General features: G+C 32.2%; 2 protein-coding genes and 4 non-coding genes across 8 annotated transcripts; all 6 read right to left on the bottom strand.

Annotated features, from left to right (window-relative positions):
• Positions 1-614: 614 nt before the first annotated feature.
• Positions 615-6,041, bottom strand: SUS5 (sucrose synthase 5). Of its 3 annotated transcripts, none has more exons than XM_088122668.1 (15): positions 5,698-6,041; positions 4,875-5,029; positions 4,571-4,763; positions 4,219-4,337; positions 3,813-4,029; positions 3,551-3,646; positions 3,246-3,419; positions 2,734-2,850; positions 2,393-2,628; positions 2,094-2,318; positions 1,426-1,992; positions 1,194-1,332; positions 1,046-1,095; positions 918-947; positions 615-808 (listed from the first exon to the last, which is right to left on the bottom strand). In XM_088122668.1, the coding sequence occupies exons 1-15, from the start codon at positions 5,935-5,937 to the stop codon at positions 784-786; spliced, it is 2,583 nt and encodes an 860-aa protein (XP_087978794.1). In that variant the 5' UTR covers positions 5,938-6,041; the 3' UTR covers positions 615-783. The 3 variants fall into 3 exon arrangements, with proteins under 3 accessions (XP_087978794.1, XP_087978795.1, XP_022141346.1); XM_088122669.1 differs by having other exon boundaries at positions 894-947; positions 5,698-6,040; XM_022285654.2 differs by having other exon boundaries at positions 2,462-2,628; positions 5,698-6,039.
• Positions 6,042-12,727: 6,686 nt separating this feature from the next.
• On the bottom strand, positions 12,728-12,808 carry LOC148212031 (small nucleolar RNA Z103). The gene has a single exon (XR_015790623.1). It is a non-coding gene; the product is annotated as a small nucleolar RNA Z103 (small nucleolar RNA).
• A 132-nt stretch (positions 12,809-12,940) lies between these two features.
• On the bottom strand, positions 12,941-13,022 carry LOC148212030 (small nucleolar RNA Z103). The gene has a single exon (XR_015790618.1). It is a non-coding gene; the product is annotated as a small nucleolar RNA Z103 (small nucleolar RNA).
• A 153-nt stretch (positions 13,023-13,175) lies between these two features.
• On the bottom strand, positions 13,176-13,256 carry LOC148212029 (small nucleolar RNA Z103). The gene has a single exon (XR_015790622.1). It is a non-coding gene; the product is annotated as a small nucleolar RNA Z103 (small nucleolar RNA).
• A 182-nt stretch (positions 13,257-13,438) lies between these two features.
• LOC148212028 (small nucleolar RNA Z103) lies at positions 13,439-13,521 on the bottom strand. Its single transcript, XR_015790619.1, has one exon. It is a non-coding gene; the product is annotated as a small nucleolar RNA Z103 (small nucleolar RNA).
• A 1,130-nt stretch (positions 13,522-14,651) lies between these two features.
• Positions 14,652-19,188, bottom strand: PSY (PHYTOENE SYNTHASE). The gene is made up of 7 exons (XM_022285988.2): positions 18,875-19,188; positions 17,910-18,537; positions 17,748-17,798; positions 17,194-17,366; positions 16,823-17,058; positions 15,879-16,071; positions 14,652-14,924 (listed from the first exon to the last, which is right to left on the bottom strand). Exons 2-7 carry the CDS (start codon positions 18,340-18,342, stop codon positions 14,772-14,774), a joined length of 1,239 nt encoding a protein of 412 aa, XP_022141680.1. The 5' UTR covers positions 18,343-18,537; positions 18,875-19,188; the 3' UTR covers positions 14,652-14,771.
• Positions 19,189-22,230: the final 3,042 nt, after the last annotated feature.

The raw sequence follows: 22,230 nt of genomic DNA, 5'->3' as shown, positions 1-22,230 counted from the left end.
GCTAAGACAAAGTTAATTATGGTATTGTTAGTAGTCTAAAACAAAATTAGTTGAAAGTATTCACTATTAAAACAATTCATAAACGAAAACATTATTATAAAAATATTTCAATGTCCTTTCTACTTCACCTTGGTGTTGGAATAAATTAATAGGTTCTATCCCATGAAAAAGTGATATTCTTTTTAAGATGACAAGTTTTATATGGAACAAGTATATATTTCACTATGCTAAAAGGACTATTAATCACATGTTCTCAAGTAGATTAAATCATTTAGAAGCTAATATCAAACAATGCAAAAGTCTTAAAATTATTTCACAATCAAAATATTTCCACCTTGAAGCATAAGTTTTAATTCAGATGCATATCTTTTTTTTTTTTTAACATGTTTATCTTGATGTCACTTCGTTTCAAAAACAGTAATATTTTAATAAAAATAATTTGATAAGCTTTGAAACCTTGTCATAATTTACTTTATATGGAGATTCACAAATTATTGGATAATTTTTGCAACCAACAAACTTCTTTTACAATATATTTTTAAGTAAAGATAGAGACAATTTTGCAGAGTTTCTAGAATCAATATTTTCTTATCAACTTATGAAGAGAAAAATGCTAAAATAGAAAACTTATAAAGCTTTATTCAGCATCAATACCATTGAAATTATTCTCTTCTTCATCAATAAGGTAAAAGGGATACATATTCCAATTACAATATATCTATGACTTCTTGAGAATATATATTATGTAGAAAGGCAACACTCTCTTGTAAAGAGTTTCTTGGCTTAGACCTTTTTATGCTCCAAAAACCTGAAGGTAAATATGATTCAAATCTTTGAGTTGATTTCATGATATCCAAATGTTAGAGTTCAAAGAGGATTGATGATCATCGAACCTGAATTCGAAACCGATTTCTTACTTTTGAACCCGAGATTGCGTGCGCTTGGTGCTGCAAAAGAAGAACAAACATTACAGATTAGTTTCACCCTGAATTTTTAACCATATGTATGAAAGTGTAATGTAAATGTTGAATTTGTTGTTGCATACTTGGGTACCGGTTGCGGATTTTCGTCGACTGCAATCGGCACGGTCTTCACCTGGGAAGACAATGAAAAGGCTTGTAACTTAAAACATGATGAAAAGGGGTTATAAATTTTGCAAAGATATGTGCAAATTTGCAGCAGCAAAAACATACCAAGTTCTTGAAAAGCAGATTGTAGAACATTTGGTTGTATCTCTGTTTTGCCTGCTTTTGGTCCTTGTTCAATTGCCTCCAAAAAGTGTAAGTGCTTCCCATGTTCAGCACTTTATTTGCATAGATTTTCCAAGTGTAGCTTCCAAAACAGAGAATATCATTAGAGTTTGGTGTCAAAAGTGCAAGAATATGTAATATAACTTTGAAAAGTATTTCTAGTTCTTGTGACTACCATTCGTTGATTCGTTGCAGACCACCGTTCGAAATGTTGTTCCAATAGGCGCGATCGCTCTTGCACTTCTCGAAGAAGTCGGCGATCTTTTTGCTCGATTCGTCGCCGTTGTTGGGATCGATATGGAAGCCAGAGATCCCATCAACTATGATCTCAGCTGGACCCCCTTGGTTAGTAGCAAAGGTTGGTAGACCACAATTCATTGCCTCAATGACTGTGAGACCAAAAGCTTCATAGAGAGCAGGCTGCACAAAGGCTCCTTTCGTGTCCGCGATGCAGCGGTAGAGTTCTCCGTTACGGCGCCGATCAGTCTGTGCTGCTATCCACCTGATCTGGCCTTTGAGTTGGTGTTTGTCAATCAATTCATGCATCTTTCTTATCTCTGCCATTTCTTCTCTGTCCTTTGATTTGGAAGGATCAAAGAATCCCCCAACCACAACAAGATTCACCAAGTTTCTCAGCTTCTCATTCTTCCCGAACCACTCGACCAACCCGGTGATGTTCTTGACGACATCGAGCCGCGCCATCGAGAAGATGATAGGCTTTTTCCTATCTGCTAGATATCCTCTGTTTCATGAAAAAACAGAGAAGTGGTTTGTAATCTCATATACACAAACGGTTCATACTACAAAAAATATGGCATGGCAGGCATTTATATGAAGACTCACATATGCTCATTGTTCTCAACTTTACTGAACAAAAGTTCCTCAATGGCGGGTTGAAACGACGTGAATCGCAGTTCTTTCGCTGTGTAAGGGAAATAGACATCCTGATCAGCCCCTGGTGCTGCAATGTTGAACTTAGGATCAAACACATTGATGCCCGAGACGACTCGGCAGAGCCCCGGAAGCGTAAACGCCTCGTGGCTTTCATACTGGCCTGGCTTCTCCTTGCTGAAACCATAAAGTTTTTCAATGATAAAACATCGCAAACACATCACAAATACAGGATTAAGATTTGAACCTACACTCGATTTAATAACCATTTCATTTTTAGTTTTCTGCTTTTACAATTTTTTTCCCTCTTTTTTTCTAACCTTCCAGCAATCTCCTGGTATGTGCTTGCAATGACAAAATCAGTGGCATTCATGGCAAGAATATCAGCAGTGAATTGACAAGAAAAGTGATATTTAGAGTCCAATTCCTTCCATTTAAGGTCTGAATCTTCATACTTTGTCTTCTCCAAGGCATGTGCAATAGTACCCTGGTTTTGCATATTAATTATGTTAGTAAATTTTGTGTTACAAATAAAAGCTATTTCTTCAAGACATTTCTTAATTAGAAATTAAAGTATGAAGAAAGTAAGTACTTGGGTTATCCCTAGTTTGCTGGCCATGAGGGATGCCACCAAATTCCCATCTGTGTAGTTTCCAATGATTAAATCTGGCTTTGCTTCCATGAGATCTAATATTGTGGCAGTGGCATCCTAATATCAAACATGTTAGAACAAGATTTCAAAGGAAAAAGTTCACGACCCGTTTGATAAAGATTTTGTTTTTGGTTAGCCACCTCCAAAAAAAATATTTCTTTAATAAATCTTAACCAAATTTTGGAAGAATTAAGGTCTCGTATTATAAGTATTTTGTTTCTTAAATATTGCTTTTCACTCCGTTTTCTTTGTTTTCTACCTAGTTTTAGAAACTTTTTCAAATCTATGCCAAAATTTGGAAAGTGATTAAAAAATGTAGTTTTCAAAGTCTTTTTTTTTTGTTTTTGAATCGTGGATAAGAATTCAAATATGTTTCAAAGAGAAGTGACAACATATTAAAAGAAATTGTGTTCAAACAAGCTTAATTTTCGAATTACGTTTAGAATACTTACTTGTGCAAACCTCTCGAGAAAAGGATAAATGTCGAAACGAGAAACCCAACGACGAAGGATGCCTTTTTCGGTCCTAAACGGAACCCTAACAATATTAGAGTAGTTAGTCCCAAAGACAGGTTCTGACGATTGGTTGCACTTGGTCCCCTTGGCATCCGGAATAAGCCTTGTAATCTACATATTTATCAAATAATATATATATATAAGTATTCGACCTATCAACTTAAACTTTTAAGTATAACGATGATTTAACATAGTATCTAACGACATGCCTTATCTATCGAAAGGTTATTTTTAGTACTTACAATAATAATTTGAGGTTTGAAGTTGAGTCCTTGTTTCTTAATTCTGAGAAGCAATTCTTCTTCCATAGCTTTAACTTGATCTAGAATGTACACAACCTGAATAGCCACAAAAAAGCCACACCCATAAGTAAAGAATCAATATGAATATGAATATAATGTTGGCCTTTTTTATCTCTATACCTTCGGGTTCGAGCAAATAACATCAAAGAGATAACATTCTTACATTCTCATTAATTTCATCCTGATCGATGATACCACGTACCTGGCCTCCGGTATCGGGCAAACCAAGAACATCAGATTGGCCAAAGTAGCCATGGGGAGACAAAATGACAACATTGAAAATGGTGGGAAGCCTGCTGAAGAACTTCTCCATTTGGGTTGGATCATAGGCTTGGAATATTTCAGAGAGACATCTCATGGTTTCCTTTACTCTTCCTGCACAGTCTCCCCACCCTCTCTCGAAACCCCACTGCTTGAATCTGAAGTCCATAAAAATTGGTCAACATGATCAGAGTCGAAAATATTAAACCGTCGCTAAATCCAAAAACTTAAACCATTAAGTATATATTTAACACTTTCTCTCACGTGTAGGGTGGCGAGTCAGAAATAAAAGACATCTTATAGGAATTCGAACTCAGGACTTTCTATTAACAAGGTCGGTTACTTACTTGAGATGGAAATTTTCATAAGGTGTGTCTGGAGGAAGTGCAGAGAGGAAAATATCAGCAAGGATCAGTGCCATTTGAAGCTTGGAAGCTGTGTTCAGGGTCTCATTTATCATAAGTTTCTGTGTGACAATTAAAAAAAAAAATCACAATCAGAGAAAGAAAAAAGCAATATATAGAAGCCCCACATGTAAGTAATCAGAAATATGTCAGCTTCGCTTTCATTCATTTTTTGGTCCATTTGATAACGATGTCGTAGACGTGGGTTTCGAAATTTCGCCTTTTCTAAAATCATAGCCAATTTTTAAAATATAACCATTAAATTTTAGCTTTTGTTTTCTTTTTTTGTGCATACCTCTCCTTGATAATCAAGGGACAACAAGTAATCCACAAGGGGTTGTGAATTCTCCAACTTGCCACTTAGTTTTGAGGTGAGGAACTTTGTAGTGTAACTAAGACCTTCTCCAATTGAAGAGGGAATGGTTAAGTGGGGAGTTGTGAACTCAATTGCTCCAAAATCCACTTCCAATGCATTTTCATCATTTTCCCTACAATATGATCAACTTTTAGAATCTAAAACTACACATTTAATAATAATAATTAAAATAATTTTATGAAAACAACAAACACAATAAGAATATATGTATGTATGTATATACCATTCACTGTCGTAAATGGTTTCCTTCAACTTGAGAAATTGGGTAGAGGTGAGAGGTTCAACCGAGAGATCTATGGAGTTGACTTTGACAAATTCCCAGCATCCTGGTTGAGGTCTTAGGGCAAAGGCAACATATGGAGGAGACACAATTGCCACCTACACAATAATAAATATAATGCATGTAATTAATTACAAGTTTCATTTCACCCCTTTTATTTCTTCTCGTTGTTGAATAGCCAAATATTTTTCAAATGATAAAGTGTTAGAGAGAGAGGTTTAAATTAGAGAAAAATATGATAAAGAGAGAGAGAAAGACAGGTAAAAATAAGAGTAAGAGAAAATAATACTTTGAGGAATACAAGTGTCAAGAGAAGAGGAATCGAGCATTTCAGAAAAAGAGAAAGAGGCTAGCTTTTGAGGATTTTGTGAGAGAGAGAAAAACGTAATTTAGAGAGACGTGCTAGAGAGAAAAAAAAAAAGTAAAGTGAAAAAGAGCAAGGGAGAGAGAGAGAAGTAAACTAGAGCAAAAGAACCAGAGGGAAAGGGGATTCATGCTGCCCACTTATAAGGATAATTCGAAAAGATAAAGAAACCAAACAAAGTTTATAATATACAAGTGAGTTCGGAGGAACCACCATCTATGGGCCAAGATGTTAAGGATCCCACATTGAAAAGAAAAGCGACATGACGATAGTTTATAATAGACATAGATTACTCATCTCATTGCCAATTGGTTTTGAAATGGAACTCAGGAATATTAATACAAGATTGGTGAGTCTGACTTCAGTCAATGGAGAAGTATATATCGAGAAAGAGAGCAAGACCTGAGTGGAGGACAAGATATGGCCAAGAAGTCCATCCATGACCCTAATCCTTTCCATCTTATCATCAAAAGCCATCTCCATAGCCTCCATCAACTCCTTGAGCTTCATACTCCTACTCCTACTCCCCTTCTCAACCAACTTCCCAAAGCATCTCTTCATGTAGCCATGGCTCTGCCTCAGCGCCTCAGGCATCCCATTAATGGCACTGCCACCACCCACAGACACTGCAGAAGAAGCCATTAATAATACCTTATTCTCTCAGAAAAACCAATACCAACACCAAAACAGCAATATTTGCAAACAATAATAATAATGCAGCTTGGCTTGGAGAGGAGTGATTCAACCATTTGGGGCATTTATAGAGACACCCAAATGGCCATATTTGTGAATGGCGTAGGGGATTTGTGATTCTATCACAGAGAATTCAAAACAACAAAACAAAATTGAAAAAAGGAGGGATTTTTTTGGGTTGAAGACAAGGAGAAAGAACATTCTCGGATAAAGGAAAACAATTTCTCTAACTTACATCAGATTCTCTTCAATTCATCTTATGCTTAATTATTCTTTCCTTGTGATCTTCATCATCTTCTTCTTCTTCTGCCATCCTAATTAATATTTATTGACTCTAATTGCATTATCAACTGTGGACTTTTAATTTCATACTCATAGCATATAGTTTCTTCCTTTTTTTCTTGTTATTAAAAATGAAGGAAAAGGAACTAGCTATGAACTTTTTTTTCTGTGATTGTTAGTTTGAGCATATTACATTACAAATGTGAGATTCAAATTTAAACTACCAACTTTGTAACTTGACCACGAAGCTAAGTCCGCTTATAGCCTTATGAACAATTTTGAACTTAAACTTTTTCTCTTCATTTGTTTAATTGAAGTCAATTTGGAAAACGTTTTATTTTATAGATTAATCTTACTTATTCACAAATTAAAAAAAAAAAATCTAAATTTTTAACCATTTAAGAAAAATAAATAAATAGTAAAGTAACAAATAAAAGCATTGTGAACAAAATAGCTTAGATTTATTTCTTTAAACAAAAAAAAGGGTTTGATTAACCTTCTTTTGTGTACTAGTTTTTTAGTTTTGTGGTTTTTGTTTTTCCCTTTTCTTGTTTAGACACAAAAATATAATTTGATAATTTTTTTCTATTTTATTGCTCTTTGATAAAAAAAAAAATCTACTCTACAACAATGATGAAAATAACATTTTATTTTCCATTACAAAAATAAAATATAATGTTTTTATTTTCTAAATCCTTATTTTCAAACTCTATGTTATATTTATATTTATGTAACTTCATTATAAACATTTTGATGTATAAGACACCTATTACCTATTCAAGAGAGTTTTTTTTTAATATTACATTTCTCAAGTACGAGGGGTGGATTTTTTTTCTTTTTTTGCTACAACGACATATGTGGATGAGGGGAATTCTAAACTTGCGACATTTGGGTCGGGAACTTATGTCTTAATAAGTTGATTTATGCTCAAGTTGCCATTAGAGGTAAAGTTGAGTTTGAACTTATTACCTTTAACTATTGTTCTAAATTTAAGATCAAAGTACAGTAACCTTAAATTAGTTTGCCCTTTTTTTATTAAATTTTTTTTTCCTTTTTCCACAAACATACCTAAGGTATAGTTAAAGCTTATTCCTTATTCCAAGATTTGGTGTCCTTTACCAAACCAGTAGAATATACTATTCCTCATCAAATGGTTGAAAAGAAAGGAACTTTCAATCAAAACCACCAAAATCATTCATCTACCTATCTCCAAATTTTTGGTATTCAAATTGATCTTTTCTCTCTCTCTCTCTCTCTCTAGGTGTCTAGTTTTGCATGTAAAGAAAAATGATTGTTGAGTTGATGCTTAGTTGTTAATATTTACGCTTTTTTAAATAATAGTTCAATTGATTAAGATATATAAAGTTTGGAACATTATTTTGGTTGTTAATTAAGTTATTGTCTAAGCATAACTTTATTTTAAAAACCAATTATAAAACATGATCTATTTTTCGATTAATGAGAATAAAATATTCACGTATCAAGTTGAAAGTTGTTTTAATACAACAAGCGATCCAAATATAGTTAGAATAGTCATCTTTTTTTCAATCATTCTTTTTTTTTTATTTGAAACCCTCATATTTTCTTGAAATATTTTATAATTCTACTTATTAATAATATTATAATAGGAATAATTCTTGTCATGTTTATCACTCTAATTATACTAGACTCAATATAAATAACAAGTTTTTTTATTTTTTGTTTTTAGTTTTTCGTTTCTTATTTCTCGTTGAATAAAGGAGGAAAATTTTTTAAAAGAAGCATCAGAGGATAATGGTCTTGTGGCAATTGGGTTGCCAACTATGGTGATAGATGGAAGATAGAAGGAGAAAAGAGGGAATGGGTAAGATACAAAGGTTCAAAGTGTGATGCATTTTCATATTCATTATTCTAGTTTTAAGAATAAAAAAGTTAATACAAATCCAACTAAAGTTTTGTAATCTTGTATAGCTACAAATCTAGCATAACTTAGCAAGTAGCGAGATTAATCGAGATGTATGGAAGTTGGTGCTGACACTCACGAAAAAATACGCATCCAATTATAGTCTAATCATTATATAATGAATTAATCAAAAGTTATTAGATTATAGTTAATCAATATCTAAATAAACATACTATTTTTTTTTCTTTGAGGTGGAAAAAAAAAAGATACTATTACCAAAACAATTAGTGATTAACAAAATCAGCCAATTTACCAATAACTTCTTTCTTTAAAGTATTACAATTATTCAAATAATGGAGTAGAGATATATAAAAGAGAATGTTAATATCTTGACTAGTTAAACTATGTGCCAAATATGTTCTAATGACATTTTTTAATTTTTTTTTAAATAATTTTATCGTGCACATCTATTTTTTTTTCTTTTTTTTCTAATTCAGCAATTGCAAAAATGGAAATCAAACCATCAATTTTAGGAATGGTGATAGTTTTTTTTTTAATATTAATATATAGTAAAAATAGTATATTCTATGGTATGTACCTAAAGCTATGAAGATATAAGGAAATATGATTGTAAACTTTAGACAAGGAGAACCCTATAGATGTGACACACACACCAAAACATGATATAAAAAAGACAAATATCAAAAGCTTACGCGGCAGAAGAGAATAAATTTGTATACCTTTTCATTTTTATTTTTCATTTCTAAGCTATTATGTTGTTCTATTTCCCCATTATTGTGTTTATTTAATCCTTGGTTTTAAAATACTTTCAATTACATCTTAGTCTATAGGAAAATACAATTAGGATTGAATTAGGGTTTAAAGTTTAATTATTATGGTTTAGAATATCTCTAATTACAGATCATGTCACTCACTTAAATTATATCTAATAGAATATGGACATTAGCATTTTAAAGGTAAGCATGATATGAATTTTTAGGATGTAGTTAAGATATTAAGTTCAATTTTCAAAGTAAAAAAATAAAATTTATAATTTAATCTATTGAAAAGTTTAGATCACCCTTCCTCAAACTGGTACTACTACTAAAGTTATATGCATATCATTTCAGACACAAATTATATTTAGTTTTTTTCTTTTTGAATTTTTTAAAATTTTGAATTTGATCCTAAAGGAATTTGGAAAATAAAAGTACTTCTATCAATTGATGGGTGGGTGGGTGAGAAGATCCAAACATCCCAAGTGAGTAAATGGAATCAAAGGACTTGAATTTAAAGAGAGAATGATAGAAGATGATAAAAAGAAATATAAATAAAAATAAAAGTCAAAAAGTTCAAGTGGAAAATAGAGAGTAGGCATCTAGCTGAAAAGGGCAAAATATAAAATGAAAAATAAGTCAAGCAAATTATATTTTATGAAAATGCAAAATATTACTGAAATTGATTCCAAAAGTAAAATAATTGCATTATCAAAATTTAAAATGTGGAACTTTAATAATATAATTTTGGTGTCTCCAAAAAAAAATAATAAATAGTATATTTTTGGAAATTTTTGGAAATTTTTGTTCACTTTAACCATACCAATCCCTCCAACTTTTTTTTATCTCAGGGAAATGAGGATTTGAATTTATGGACATACGCCTAATGCCTCCCAACTTAGTTGATGTATTTTAAGCCTACATTTTTGTCATGTAGTCATAAATTTTTTAATAACAAAAAAAATTGTTGAAGCTATTAAAAAAAAATCAGAAGTATGAAAAAAAAAGGTAAATTACATTTTTTGTCCCTTAATTTGACCATTAGAAAATATTTTTAAAATGTCCCTTATTTCGTTTTTAAGCATTTTTCCCTCTTCTTCCTCTCTTCTCTCTCCAGACTTATGAACCAAATAGATATTTATCCTCAACAAAAAGTGTATTCTACCAAAAGCGAAAGACAAATTTATTATAAATAAATTTTTTATAAAAATAATTTTAGAAAATGATATACCCATCAAACTTTTCAATCTCTCATCAAAGACCTAACCAAGGCATTGAACAAGAGATTCTTAGAGGACTACAATATGAAGATGTAGAAGGAATCACAAGATGAGACTACATTATATGAAAGAGGAATAAAGTAAACCATAGCTTGAAGAACTGAACAATTTGGAAAAAGAATTTGATATTGAAAAGATGTTTCACTATGCAACAAACAATTTACAAAATGAAGCACAATGAGGCAAACAATTTTAGGTTGTTTTTTAATTTTATTTTGGGTTGTCTTTTCATGTTGATAAAGAAGAGTGGGATGAAGAAGGAAAGAACAAGACCAAAAGAGAGAATAACAAAGAGGATGACAGTGTAGAAAGAAAAACATGATAATATTCTTAGTGGCAGTGTAAGTCCAAAAAATATATTGTTGAGCGAGCAAACACGGATTAATTAAGTTTTATTTTTGCAGCGATGGGACTCTCTTTTTCCAAATTATGGAAAAATCAATCTATAGCATATTTTTATTTAACTTCCCCCATTGGAATCATAAAAAATGAATAATGTTAGAGACAAGAGACCATCCACATTTCCATAATGGTATAATACTATCAAAGATGTTACAGATGTTCATCACTTATATACCCGTGACGTCCTCATTTTCTAGCCTACGTGAAACTCTAGGTGCATACCCAACAATCTTTCTCTGGAATAAAGTGTCACCAACCTCACCTTATTGAACGGCCATTACAAACCAAGGCAATGAATGTAACATCAACAACAGCACAGCTGGCACAGTTAAGTTGAGGAGAGGAGGAAGAAACCTGAGCTGGAAAGAGAAATATAAAACCCCATTTGGTAAGTTTCATGGTTCTTGTTTATCTTCATTTTTATCTAAGAACAATGAGCATCCATTAAGTCAAATATGATAAAACAATTATTTTTATTAATGTTTTAAAAAACATTAGAGAAGAAACATGTTTTGATTATTTCCAAAACTTCTATATAATGGTAAGAATATTCTCAAATAAAGAGAAATAATAAACAAAATCAATTGCAAAATGCTTAAATTCCTTTAGAAAATAAAAAATCTGAGGACAAAAAAACATCTTTAATTTAAGACAACTCATCAAATCAACAATTTACCATTAATAAACCAATAGTAAAAGAAACTAATGCGCCATTTATGAACATTTTTCTAACCTCAAGAACTAGAAACACCTGTTATAAAAACCAAAATGTATTTTCCTAACGCTAATTTACTTTTTATGCAGTGCCTACGTTAATGGAGATCAAAATTTTACAGACCCAATTAATTAAATTGTTAAAGCCATATTGCTAGAGGATGTTTTCATTGTTCCGTATTTTATTATTGACGTATTTTGCTGCAACCATTTCTGGCTACAATCAAATCTCAAACATTGTTAGATTCTGAAAATCAATGCTAACCATTATTCGGTAATCAGTAGTCCTTCCACACAATTTTACAATAAATTTCGTACCCTCTCCCTAGTTAAAAAAAATTAATAAAATAAAAAAACTAAATAAATATAACTTCTCTAGCTTGACATTTTCCTAAATTGCTTTTTATCAACCTTATTCATTCTTTTCTTCTTTCAAGGTTATTTAAAAACAAATGGATATCCCTCAATTTCTAATTAGCTAGAGTCCGTTTTTAAAAAACTTGCTAAATAATAATAGGCATTATGGTATGCTCCCTTTATCTTGTTCTACCACCATTATTTGATACATACAAATGTGCCAATCAAACTTCCAACAAACACTGCTTTCTTATGAAAACTGCCAAATTATTATTAATTTGCAGGCCTTCTCAATTATTGATTGCATTTAACTTACCATGTTAAATCCTTCTAAAGATGAAGTTTGTTTCATTTATCATTGCTCAATCTATACTTCCTCTCTACTTAATTTTGTACAAAGTATTTTATTAAGTTGTCAATCTTATATATATATATATATATATATATAATTTTCTTCTAGAAAATTTTTTTCATAAAACTATAATGCTTTTATAGGTCAAAAATAAAAATGTAATTCTTATGTATATTTTTAAACGCTTACAAGAAAATAAATTGTGTAATCCATATTATAAAAGGGTCCACAAAAGTTAATGGTTAAACTTCCTCTTTTCTTTAAATTTTAAAATATAAAACCAAGTTATTTTTCACAACACAACCAGTTTAATTTTTATTATCCATTGATTTAAGCTACATACCACAATTAGAAGAATCAAATACTTTGAAGTTAACAATTCAAATAAATTCTTTGTAAAATTTCGATGTTTCAGCAATTACCAATTCCACAAAATATATATATATATATATATATATATATATATATATATCGTTTGTAGTCAAAGTGTATTTCAAATTATTAGTAGAAATCTTGATTCTGTAAATTTAACAAACCAACTTATATTTGAATGGAATTTCACAACTATAGAATGAAATGGAATTAAATTTTCAAAAGCAATTTAGCAAAAGTACGCATAAACAAGTAAAAATTAGGAAAGATTAAAAAACGATAAAAACACATAATAGAGGCAAAAAACTGAATCTGCTAGAAGATGGATCAGATAAAAGTGTTAAGAAACACCAGCAAAGTAAAATCAGCGTCGTTCGTATGGGGAAAGTATCATCACTTCCATCTTCACAGAAAGTATTCAATTTGAAACAACTCAATGCAAACATCACAAGTTAATTACCAGAAATAAAACTATAAAATACAATTACGGAAACAAATATAACTAAGAAAGAAATCAAATCAATCAAGATGAAAGATGGATCAGAACAAAATGTGATAAAAACACCAGCATAGTATAATCAGCGTCGATCATTTGGGGAAAGTATCATCACTTCCATCTTCATTCAGATAACTACTATGTACAAAAATCTCAAGTCAATTACAAGTAAGAAAATCGGAATTAGATTCGAAGAGCAGTAGCATTCGCATCTATGAATAATGTCAAGACAAGTAAATATGGAGTGAAATGAATTAAATAAAGAACAAAGAAGATGGATCAGAAGAGATTGTGATAATACACCAGCATAGTAAAATCAGCTTCGATCATTTGGGGAAAGTATCATCACTTCCATCTTCATTGCAAACATTCAGTTAACTACTATGTAGAAACATCTCAAGTCATCAACCAGTAAGAAGATCAGCAATAGATCAATCGAAGAGTAGTAGGTTCGCATATATGCATGCCAAATAGTAAGATGAAGATGTAAAGCCAAATTCAAATGGAGGAAAATCAATTCAATCAATATCAAAGTAGATGGATCAGAACAGAATGTGATAATACACCAGAGCATAGTATAATCAGCTTCGATCATTTGGGGAAAGTGTCATCACATCCATCTTCGATTGACAGTTATACGTTTCAAACAGTACAAAAGCAACATCAAAAACAGAGAACGCAGTAGTGGCCTTGAATTTTTCCAAAACTGCGATTCAGCGACCGGCTTCGTATGGAAGCAGTGAAAGCCTCTGCAGTTCACAGAATCGGAACAACTATCGCGTCGGCTCATACGCAGCATCCGATTGTGAAACAGAGTCTCGCGGATGTTCGTAATCAGTATTCGACGCCATTAAAACCACTACGAAGATGAGAAAGAAAGTACACCTGATTCAGATCAAAACCCTAACACCATACCTTGCAGATTGGCCGTGGAAACGAGGGGGTTGCTTGAGAGGACGACGGGCTAAGCAACTTATATATAGAACTGGAAGAACAACAAAACCCTAAAATCGGATTTTAGGGTTTACACAGCTATCGTTTATCTCATGCCACGTGTACGGACCACGTCTTCTCACTCTCGTTTACTTGCGCGCGTTTTTAAATTTCTTTTTTTTCCTTTTTTTTTTCTTTTTGTTAGCCGTTTGCATTTGCCAACAAAACTAGGTTTTTGTTTTAAATAATGTAGTTTAAAAACTAATTTTTTCCCTTTTAGATTCAAAATAATGTGCAAATTATAAGCAGCTTGATCTTTTTTTTTCAACAAAAAATGTATCGTGATCAAAAGTATATATTCATAGCTAATTTTATTATGTTGAAGATCATTTTATTAAACTGCACTCTGCTAATAGTCTAGTATGATGAAAGCAAAAAGAAATAGATCACAAAAATACTCATTTGAAAGATAAATAAATAGATAAGAGCCTGTAGAGTAAATTGTTAAGAGAGAAAAAACAACATTATCAGGTTTACACAAAATACCAATCTTAACTTAAAAATATAGATTAGGAATCACAATCAAAATTAGAGTGTGGCTTTTAGCACGCTGTGCATCTAGCCATTGGGCTAAAATTACGCTAATTAGGTCGTATTTTTTTCACTCCAAGCTAGTTAATTGACATATCTTATCTATCGTCTAAAAAAATGGAAACAAAACCCTAAGTAAACTATGAGCTCTACGGCCATCCATCAAATAACACATTTAAATCACCAGCAACGATATTGCTAAAGAATATAGATTGAAACGCCTCGATAATAAAATTTTGGAATCGACTATGGCTAATTGAAGAAGGAATATGCTAATATACAAATTTTCTTGTTGAAATTTCATTGTGCTTGTTGAGTTGGTATAGTAATTAGTAGTGGTGTAAGTTCAAGAAGGGCCCATAAGAGACCTTGCATAAGCCATTGGCAAAGCCATCAATTTCTTGGCCTTGCTCACATAGGCCCTCTTTGTGAAGTTGTTGTAGTCATTTGCTTCTATCTCGTCCAATATTTGGCGATATAATAGCAATGATGCCCACACCTGCAAATATCATAACCAACATTCTTATTTTAAAGGGAACAAACTAAAGGATATAAGCCAACATTCTCTTCTTAGTCATTCAATTGGCGAGTTTGTGATAACAAATTTGGTTTTATTGAGATCGTTGTACGATTAGTCATTTGATCCGTGAGTTTACAACAACAACAAAAAATTTTATTAGTCATCTTGAATATGACGCTACTGTTTAAAGCATATATCCCGACTTTGGTTGTGGGTTTGCCTCTCAACTTCCACATATTATTCACTCTGATCGTGCAAAGTTAAATTGAAATTATAAACATGTTGTTCAATTGCAATTTTATTCATGGTTTTCCTTTTTCCAATAATAAACAAACCAAAAAGAAAAAGTGAACTACTAACCAAGGTTTTAAGAGTCATTTTCAGAAATTTTAAAATCTTACAAAAAATATCATGTCTAAATTAAAACTAAACTTTTATTTTTTTAAGCACGTGGGTGGAGATTCAAACTTACTACATGGTTGATGATCTTTAACTAAAACTTAAATGTAGTGTAAGATAATATTAAAAAAAATGTCAAACTTATACTAAATTTGAAAAGAAAAAATGAAAAGTTGTGACATTTATTAAAATACATATTAAATTTTGAAATGAAATTTCTAATTCTTTCATTTATTTTTGTTTGTTAGAAGCGTTTTCTTTTTTTGAAGCCATATTGTTTTAAGAATCTAGTCTTTTAGGCTTTATTAGTAGCACTTTTATTGGATTTTGTTTTTCACTTTTCAAAAACAGTCTGAAGAATCCATCCTAATTATATATATATATATATATTTTAAAACCCATGAGGACCTTAATTTTATAACCGGTGAGGACCTATATATATATTTTAAAAGAACTCTCATTATCCATTTCTCGTCAACTAGTGTGATTAGCAGGTCTAAAAAGATCGTAAAAAGTAAAAATAGTATGGTTTACCGGCCATCTGCTAGCTTTGTTAAGCTCCAAGACTCCTTTCTCGGCGTCGTCGAAGAACATTCTGGCCCTCTTGATTTGATTCTTCATGAAGTTTCTCCATTTATCAGTCACTCTTCCCCCAAAAATGTCCTCTTCTGAAATTCCTGCCTGTGCTAGCTCATCTTGTGGTAGATAAATTCTTCCCCTTCTAGCACTTCACAACACCCACCACATGTATTCTATTAGCATCACATCTAACATTTTTCATCTCATTAAATCACAACACTCTAATTTCTAAACAAACAAACATAAGCCCTTAAAACACCTCACACCACCGAAAATTGTCTCGTCCAACATCTCCACTACCTCACCAAAACAACGTTTGCTTGTCGAGAAACTTGTAGGTAAAGGCTATTTGGGCCCTCAAAGTCTATTTGTTTTTTGGTTAAATTACAACTTCTGTTCTTGAACTTTTAAAGTTGTGTTTAATAGGTATGTGCCTAATCGGATCCTAACATTTCAATTTTGTCTATAATAGATAGGTAAAATTGTCCGTTAAAGACCTATTAGACACAAAATTGGATGTTTAGTTGTCTTTTGATAACTATTTCGTTTTTAATTTTATGTTTCTATTTTCTACAATTTCATTAGTAAGTTTTTCACCTCTCTTCAAAACATATTCGAATTTTTAGCCAAATTAAAAAAAAAAATGAAAACCATTTTTTTTTCCAAAATTTGCCCTATATTTTGAAAATTTTTATGAAGAACTATATAACAAAACAAAAGAACACAAGCTTATCAAACGGAGACATTTTCTAAAGTTCAGATACCTATTAAATACGATTCTCGAACAACAAATATCATTATTCTTTCTAATTGGCGTTTTTCTTACCTACTTAATTACCAATTTCATTATGTTTTCAGCTTAACAAAATTACTCAAGGGGGAAGGGCCATAGTACTTACTCTTCTCCAACATCTCTGAGTATGTTTGTAAGCTGATTAGCAATGCCCAAAGCCAAGGCAGCATTGTATACACTCTCTGTGCTTGCTTCTGAGTCAGGTGCAATCCCCATAACAGGAACACTCATCAACCCAACTGTCCCAGCCACATAATAGCAGTACAGATACAGTTCGTCGAAGTTCTTGTATCTCGACTTCCTCAGGTCCGTCCTCATCCCTTCGATCATATCTTTAAAAGGCTGAGAAGACACATGAAACTTATTAGACTTCAAACAACTTGCAGCCACACACATCTACTAGAGACACCAAATTTTCAAGAAATAACAACATATAAGATTGTGTATGGCATCTGCGTTGATTAAACCATCGCTAACCTGAATGTCGACGGGAAACTTAGTAACGGTATCGGCTAAAGCGGCATCGAGCATGTCGAAAGGCCTCCCCTGGAAAAGCTCTTCCAACCTCGCCTCCCATCTATCCAATGCTGTAGGTGTTATGTGCGAAGCATTTGGCCCATCAACAAGCTCATCTGTCCTCCTACACCACACTGCATGCCATAAACAAAGAATAAGGAGAAAATCAGTCCACAGTCAATCAAAAGAGTGTAGCAAAAACATTCCTTATATATCTGGTTATGACCTTCAAATGTATCTTAGTTCATAATTTACTATTTTAACCACTGGACTAATCTACGGTGGTTGATTTCGACAACGAAGCCATAACATAAGCACCCAATTTCTTGAGAACGAAAATGAAAACGTTCGTGAAACACATACTCGAAGAAGTATACATGCTTTAAGCAGGATGCACTCAGTAAAGCACAGTAATTCCAAAACCACACGCTGTATTTGCAGCAACGGATATGTATGAAAGCTACAAAGACGAAACAATGGAAATTCTGACCAAAAAAAATGTTCATACCACTTACCATATATTGCCCAGATAGCCTTTTGCCTCTCAGGTGTCATCAGCATAGTTCCTGAAAGAAAAAAAAAATGAATCAGAGAAGAATTTAAGCAACAGAGATACTTAATTCCATCTCCAAACATGGCTGAAATTTTTGGTAAGAATGTTTACAGAAAAGGCTAACCCAGATAAAATGTCTTGGCATACTCTGCACAAACTTCTCCACAGCGATCATAAGCTTCGTTCAACAAACTGAGAGTCCCCGGAAGAACAATATCCGGCTTCACGTCCAGTTCTCCGGCGGTCCGCAGCTGCCGCTTCACCAGAGCCGCCTGTTTCATAACTACGTTGTACACCTTCTGCTCCGATGAGATGGCCATTTCTCCGGCGGGATTCGCCACCATGCTCGCTGCTATAAGAAATGGGTATTTCAATTCTGTAGAGAGCGAATTGTTGCTCCATTTCTGCCTCTTACTCATCTGGTTCGTTCGATTTCGGGAGAAGAAGAATCTAGAAGAATCGGGAAATTGGGTTCCATCACGGACTGAATCAAGAAATCCGAAGCTCAGCGAAACTTCGACGTTGAGAGAGACAACCAACGATGAAGCAAAAGACATATCAAACGATTCAAATCCCACTTCCCACTCGACGATTCGGAGTTATAATTAGCAAATCGAAGAGGAAACTAGAAACCCAACTGCGAAATGAAATGGAAAAAGCAGCTTAAGAATCCGATTGAACCGCCCAAGAAATCCTCAGCGCTGATTCGACACAGAGGAAGCTCCCACTTGGTTATCTCTTTTGTATCGCGCCTGTAATTCGTCCAAAAGATAATACTTAAAATACACCCAATACAGTCCCAACAATATTAATTATATAAGATCCCGATTTCGAGTATTATTAAAAGAAAAAGTCCACAACCAACAAATAAAATACCCAACACCCACATGATGATAATCCTCGAGAAAGGGCAGAGAAATTGAACGCTGAGTTCACTGCTTCTCTTTTTTGGGGAAAATGGTAATGGGGTCGGTTTCTTTCGTCATTTGGGAAATTTTGACTTAAGGGTTCAACGAATCCCCAGAATCAGACGAAATATACCCTAAATTAAAAACAGAATCAAATGAAAAAACAGAGAGAAACACTCACGATTGTTGAATAACAGCAATGAAGCAGAGAAGAGGAAGCTCTCTCTCTCTCTCGCTCTCTCTCTCTCTCTGGGGTGTTCCAGAGGATTGGAGTTTGTGGGTTTCGTTCCCACTGCGAGAATTGATGTACAAAACTAAAAAGTGATTGAATTGGGTGTGTTTTATTTTCTTGTGGGGAATTGAGTTGCGGTTGCTGTGCGCTTTTTGGTGGTGTATGGCTTGAATTTGATGGATGGTGGTGGAAGAATTTGGTCCGCAAACTGCTTGAGCCCGATGGAGCTTTGCAAGTTGCGGCTCAGTTTTTAAACGGGGCTGAGACAGCACAAACTTTTGAATGATAGTGTCAGAATTGTAGCTTCCGAATTTCGCCCAATAAATTGTTCTCTCTCTCTCTCTCTCTCTCTCTCTCTCTCTCTCTCTCTCTCTCTCTCTCTCTCTCTCTCTCTCTCTCTCAATTTTGAATCAACCGTTAAGTTAGTAGTCGACTTTAAATCTATTACCATCCAAACCTTGATAATTCAATCCTCTGTTCATAAAACTTTTTATTTTAATTATAATAATCTTGACATATTACTTCAACACTAAATTAAAAATATATATTTGTAAATATTGGCTTTTGTTTAAAAAAATATTCCTAACTACGGTCAAATGATAATTGCCAACTGTTTGTAAAGTTTGTACGTTTTTTAAAGTAGTATTGAAACTTGGAAAAAAAACTTCCTTTGTGAATGCTCTGAACATGGCTCCATAATGTATAAACAACTGTTGATTCTCTCTATCTCTATTATGTCTCATCTCTCCCCTTTTTAAACTCTTTTGCAGTGCTTCACCTTCATTCTTTTTTATCTCTTACTACATTTTTTAATTCAAATTTACTATATCTTCTCTTCAATTTTATTGTATATTTTTTACTGTACTTTTCAATACCACATATTTATGTTTCAAAAAGAATATTTTTTCATTTTTACCAAAAAAAAAATCTTATGTTTTTCTCCTTGCAACAACGAAACTATGTTTTTTTTTTCACAATTCAAACGTACCTACAGTATAAAGTTGAAGTTTTTACTTAAACTTTTAATATGCCAAGGGTATTTTTGTATTTTTAACTTACATAAATTATGATGTAGTAGGTCGATTAGACTAGTAAATGTTGATTTGATACGAGAGAATAGGTCAAATTGTATAAGATAAGAGTTTTTTTTTTCTACAAATGTAGAGATCGGAGATTGAACTTTCAAATTTTAATAAATCAACCGTTAAGTTCATATTAGCTATAAGATAAGGATTGAGACGTTAATAGCAACGACTTTCTACTATCGAAATGAAATTCTAAAAATTACAAATTTAATTGAAACTATTTGTTTCAAACGCACCTACCAAATAAACCCAACTACAACTACAAAGTTCTAAATGTGTAATTTATTCTAAAGTAAATTATGCTTTTATAATAAATATACAATTATTTACCTAACAAACTCCTTTTTGGAGCAATTTTATAAATTATATATAAAAAAAACTTTAAAATATGGAAAGAGGTGTCATATTATATTTGTATGATTCATTCAACTAATTAGAGGATCAAAGAAGATAAAGGAGAAATGTGGGAAGATGACAAGTGGACGACACGTGGACAAGTCAGCCCAATCAGCGGAGGATAACGTTATCAAAATTCACTTTACCGCGAGATGCAATGTACCGTCAGCTGTACACGTGGCAAGCAAGCAAGCAGGAAGATCGAGTACTTCTACTAATAGGGTACCGACCCTAGTGGGCCCCACTCTAGTTAAGGGATCGTGAGATGAGAGACCTAAACAAAACATTGTTTTTTGAAAAAAAAAAAAGGAAAAATGAACTAAAACAAAAAAATTTGTGATGGTTATGTTTCATGAAAATGAGGACAAATCTCGGCTAATTTGTCGTCCAAATTAATTAATGGAGCCTTTTCAAAAGTATATAAACAATAAATAAACAATAGGAATTTGCATGTAACTACTTGTGGATTTTATAAAAATAGCAAAATTTGGAGTTTTGACTCCAGCATAAACAAAAGTCTAATATGTCTTTAATGGACATGGAGTGCAAACAATATTATGTACCCTACGATGTATAATTCACATACTTAAAAAATTGAAATAGTAAAATCGGAATAACTAGATTGGTAATAAGATTTCAAATATTTTGTCATATTTGCAAAACACAAAAATCAAAAATCCGTTACAAATTCCATAAATTAAATAGTCAATATAGTTTTGGTTTGATTTCAATTTGGTTATTGTGATTTAAACATTTTTAATTTAGTACTTATGATTTGAGTTTAACTTTCATTTAATTCAATAAATTTTGAAAGTTGAAATTTGGTTCTTACCGAACCTCATAAATTGTCACAGTCTTTGTCATATTGAAGATGTGACATATTTTATACGTAAGTGGTACTCAGAGTGTGTTTTCTATTTGTTCAACCACGTGGGTTATCAAGTTTTATGTATTTCTTTTCATTTGATTTGTATAGTTTAAAAGTTTTCAATTTTCATTTGATTTTTATAGTTTTAAAAATTTTCAATTTTCATTTTTAATCTCACAAACTCTTAATTATACGTGCCACGTTCCCTATTAGAATGTCAACTAATTGTACTAGATTTTAAGAGAGTAAAAACACTTTTTTTAGGGGGTAAAAATGGTCTTAGGAAAAATTTGTGAGTTTGATCAAATCACTAGGACCACTATTAATTTTGAAAATTTATAAGGACTATGTTAAATTCAAACTACACCCAAACGACAAAGAAAAACACTCCAAGATTTGATAAAAATAAAATACGTCTTATCAACTCAACTATGCTGATCATATTGATGATCTTAGGAAAAGTGTATAAACAAATAAATAGTAGGATAAGTGACTCATTGGATCTTATGTTAAATTCAAACTACACCCAGCCTTGTTAATATGGGTCGAATTTTTATTGCAAGGACAATATTAGAAGGCAATCAAATCATTCAAAAATAGATATAGAAAAACATTAAAGAGTAAAAGTATTTCAAATATGAGCATAGCTTAGTTGATAAGATGTATATTATTTTTCTAAGTGGAAGATTTTTATCTCTCACCCCGAATTTGTTGAACTAAGAAAAGGAAAAAAAATCAGCATAAAAATAATCAATTATTCAAATATTTATTGTTCCTATCGAAAAAAATATTGATAGTCGCAATAAATCTTCGAAATCACTCCAAGATTGGAAAACCTGGAAAAATGAATAAGCACTTTGACGATCCTATTAGTCTTTGTGCTAAGTGATAAAAAATAAGTAAACAGTTAGCAAGTTTTCGCATACCAGCCACCTTAGTTCAATTTGGTATTTATA

Source organism: Momordica charantia, assembly GCF_013281855.1.
Source record: "Momordica charantia cultivar OHB3-1 chromosome 4 unlocalized genomic scaffold, Mcharantia_2.0 BLBB01000004.1, whole genome shotgun sequence".
NCBI classification, from domain to species: Eukaryota; Viridiplantae; Streptophyta; class Magnoliopsida; order Cucurbitales; family Cucurbitaceae; genus Momordica; species Momordica charantia.
Note: the sequence above shows the minus strand (reverse complement) of the source record. Positions and strands in the feature narration are given on the sequence as shown.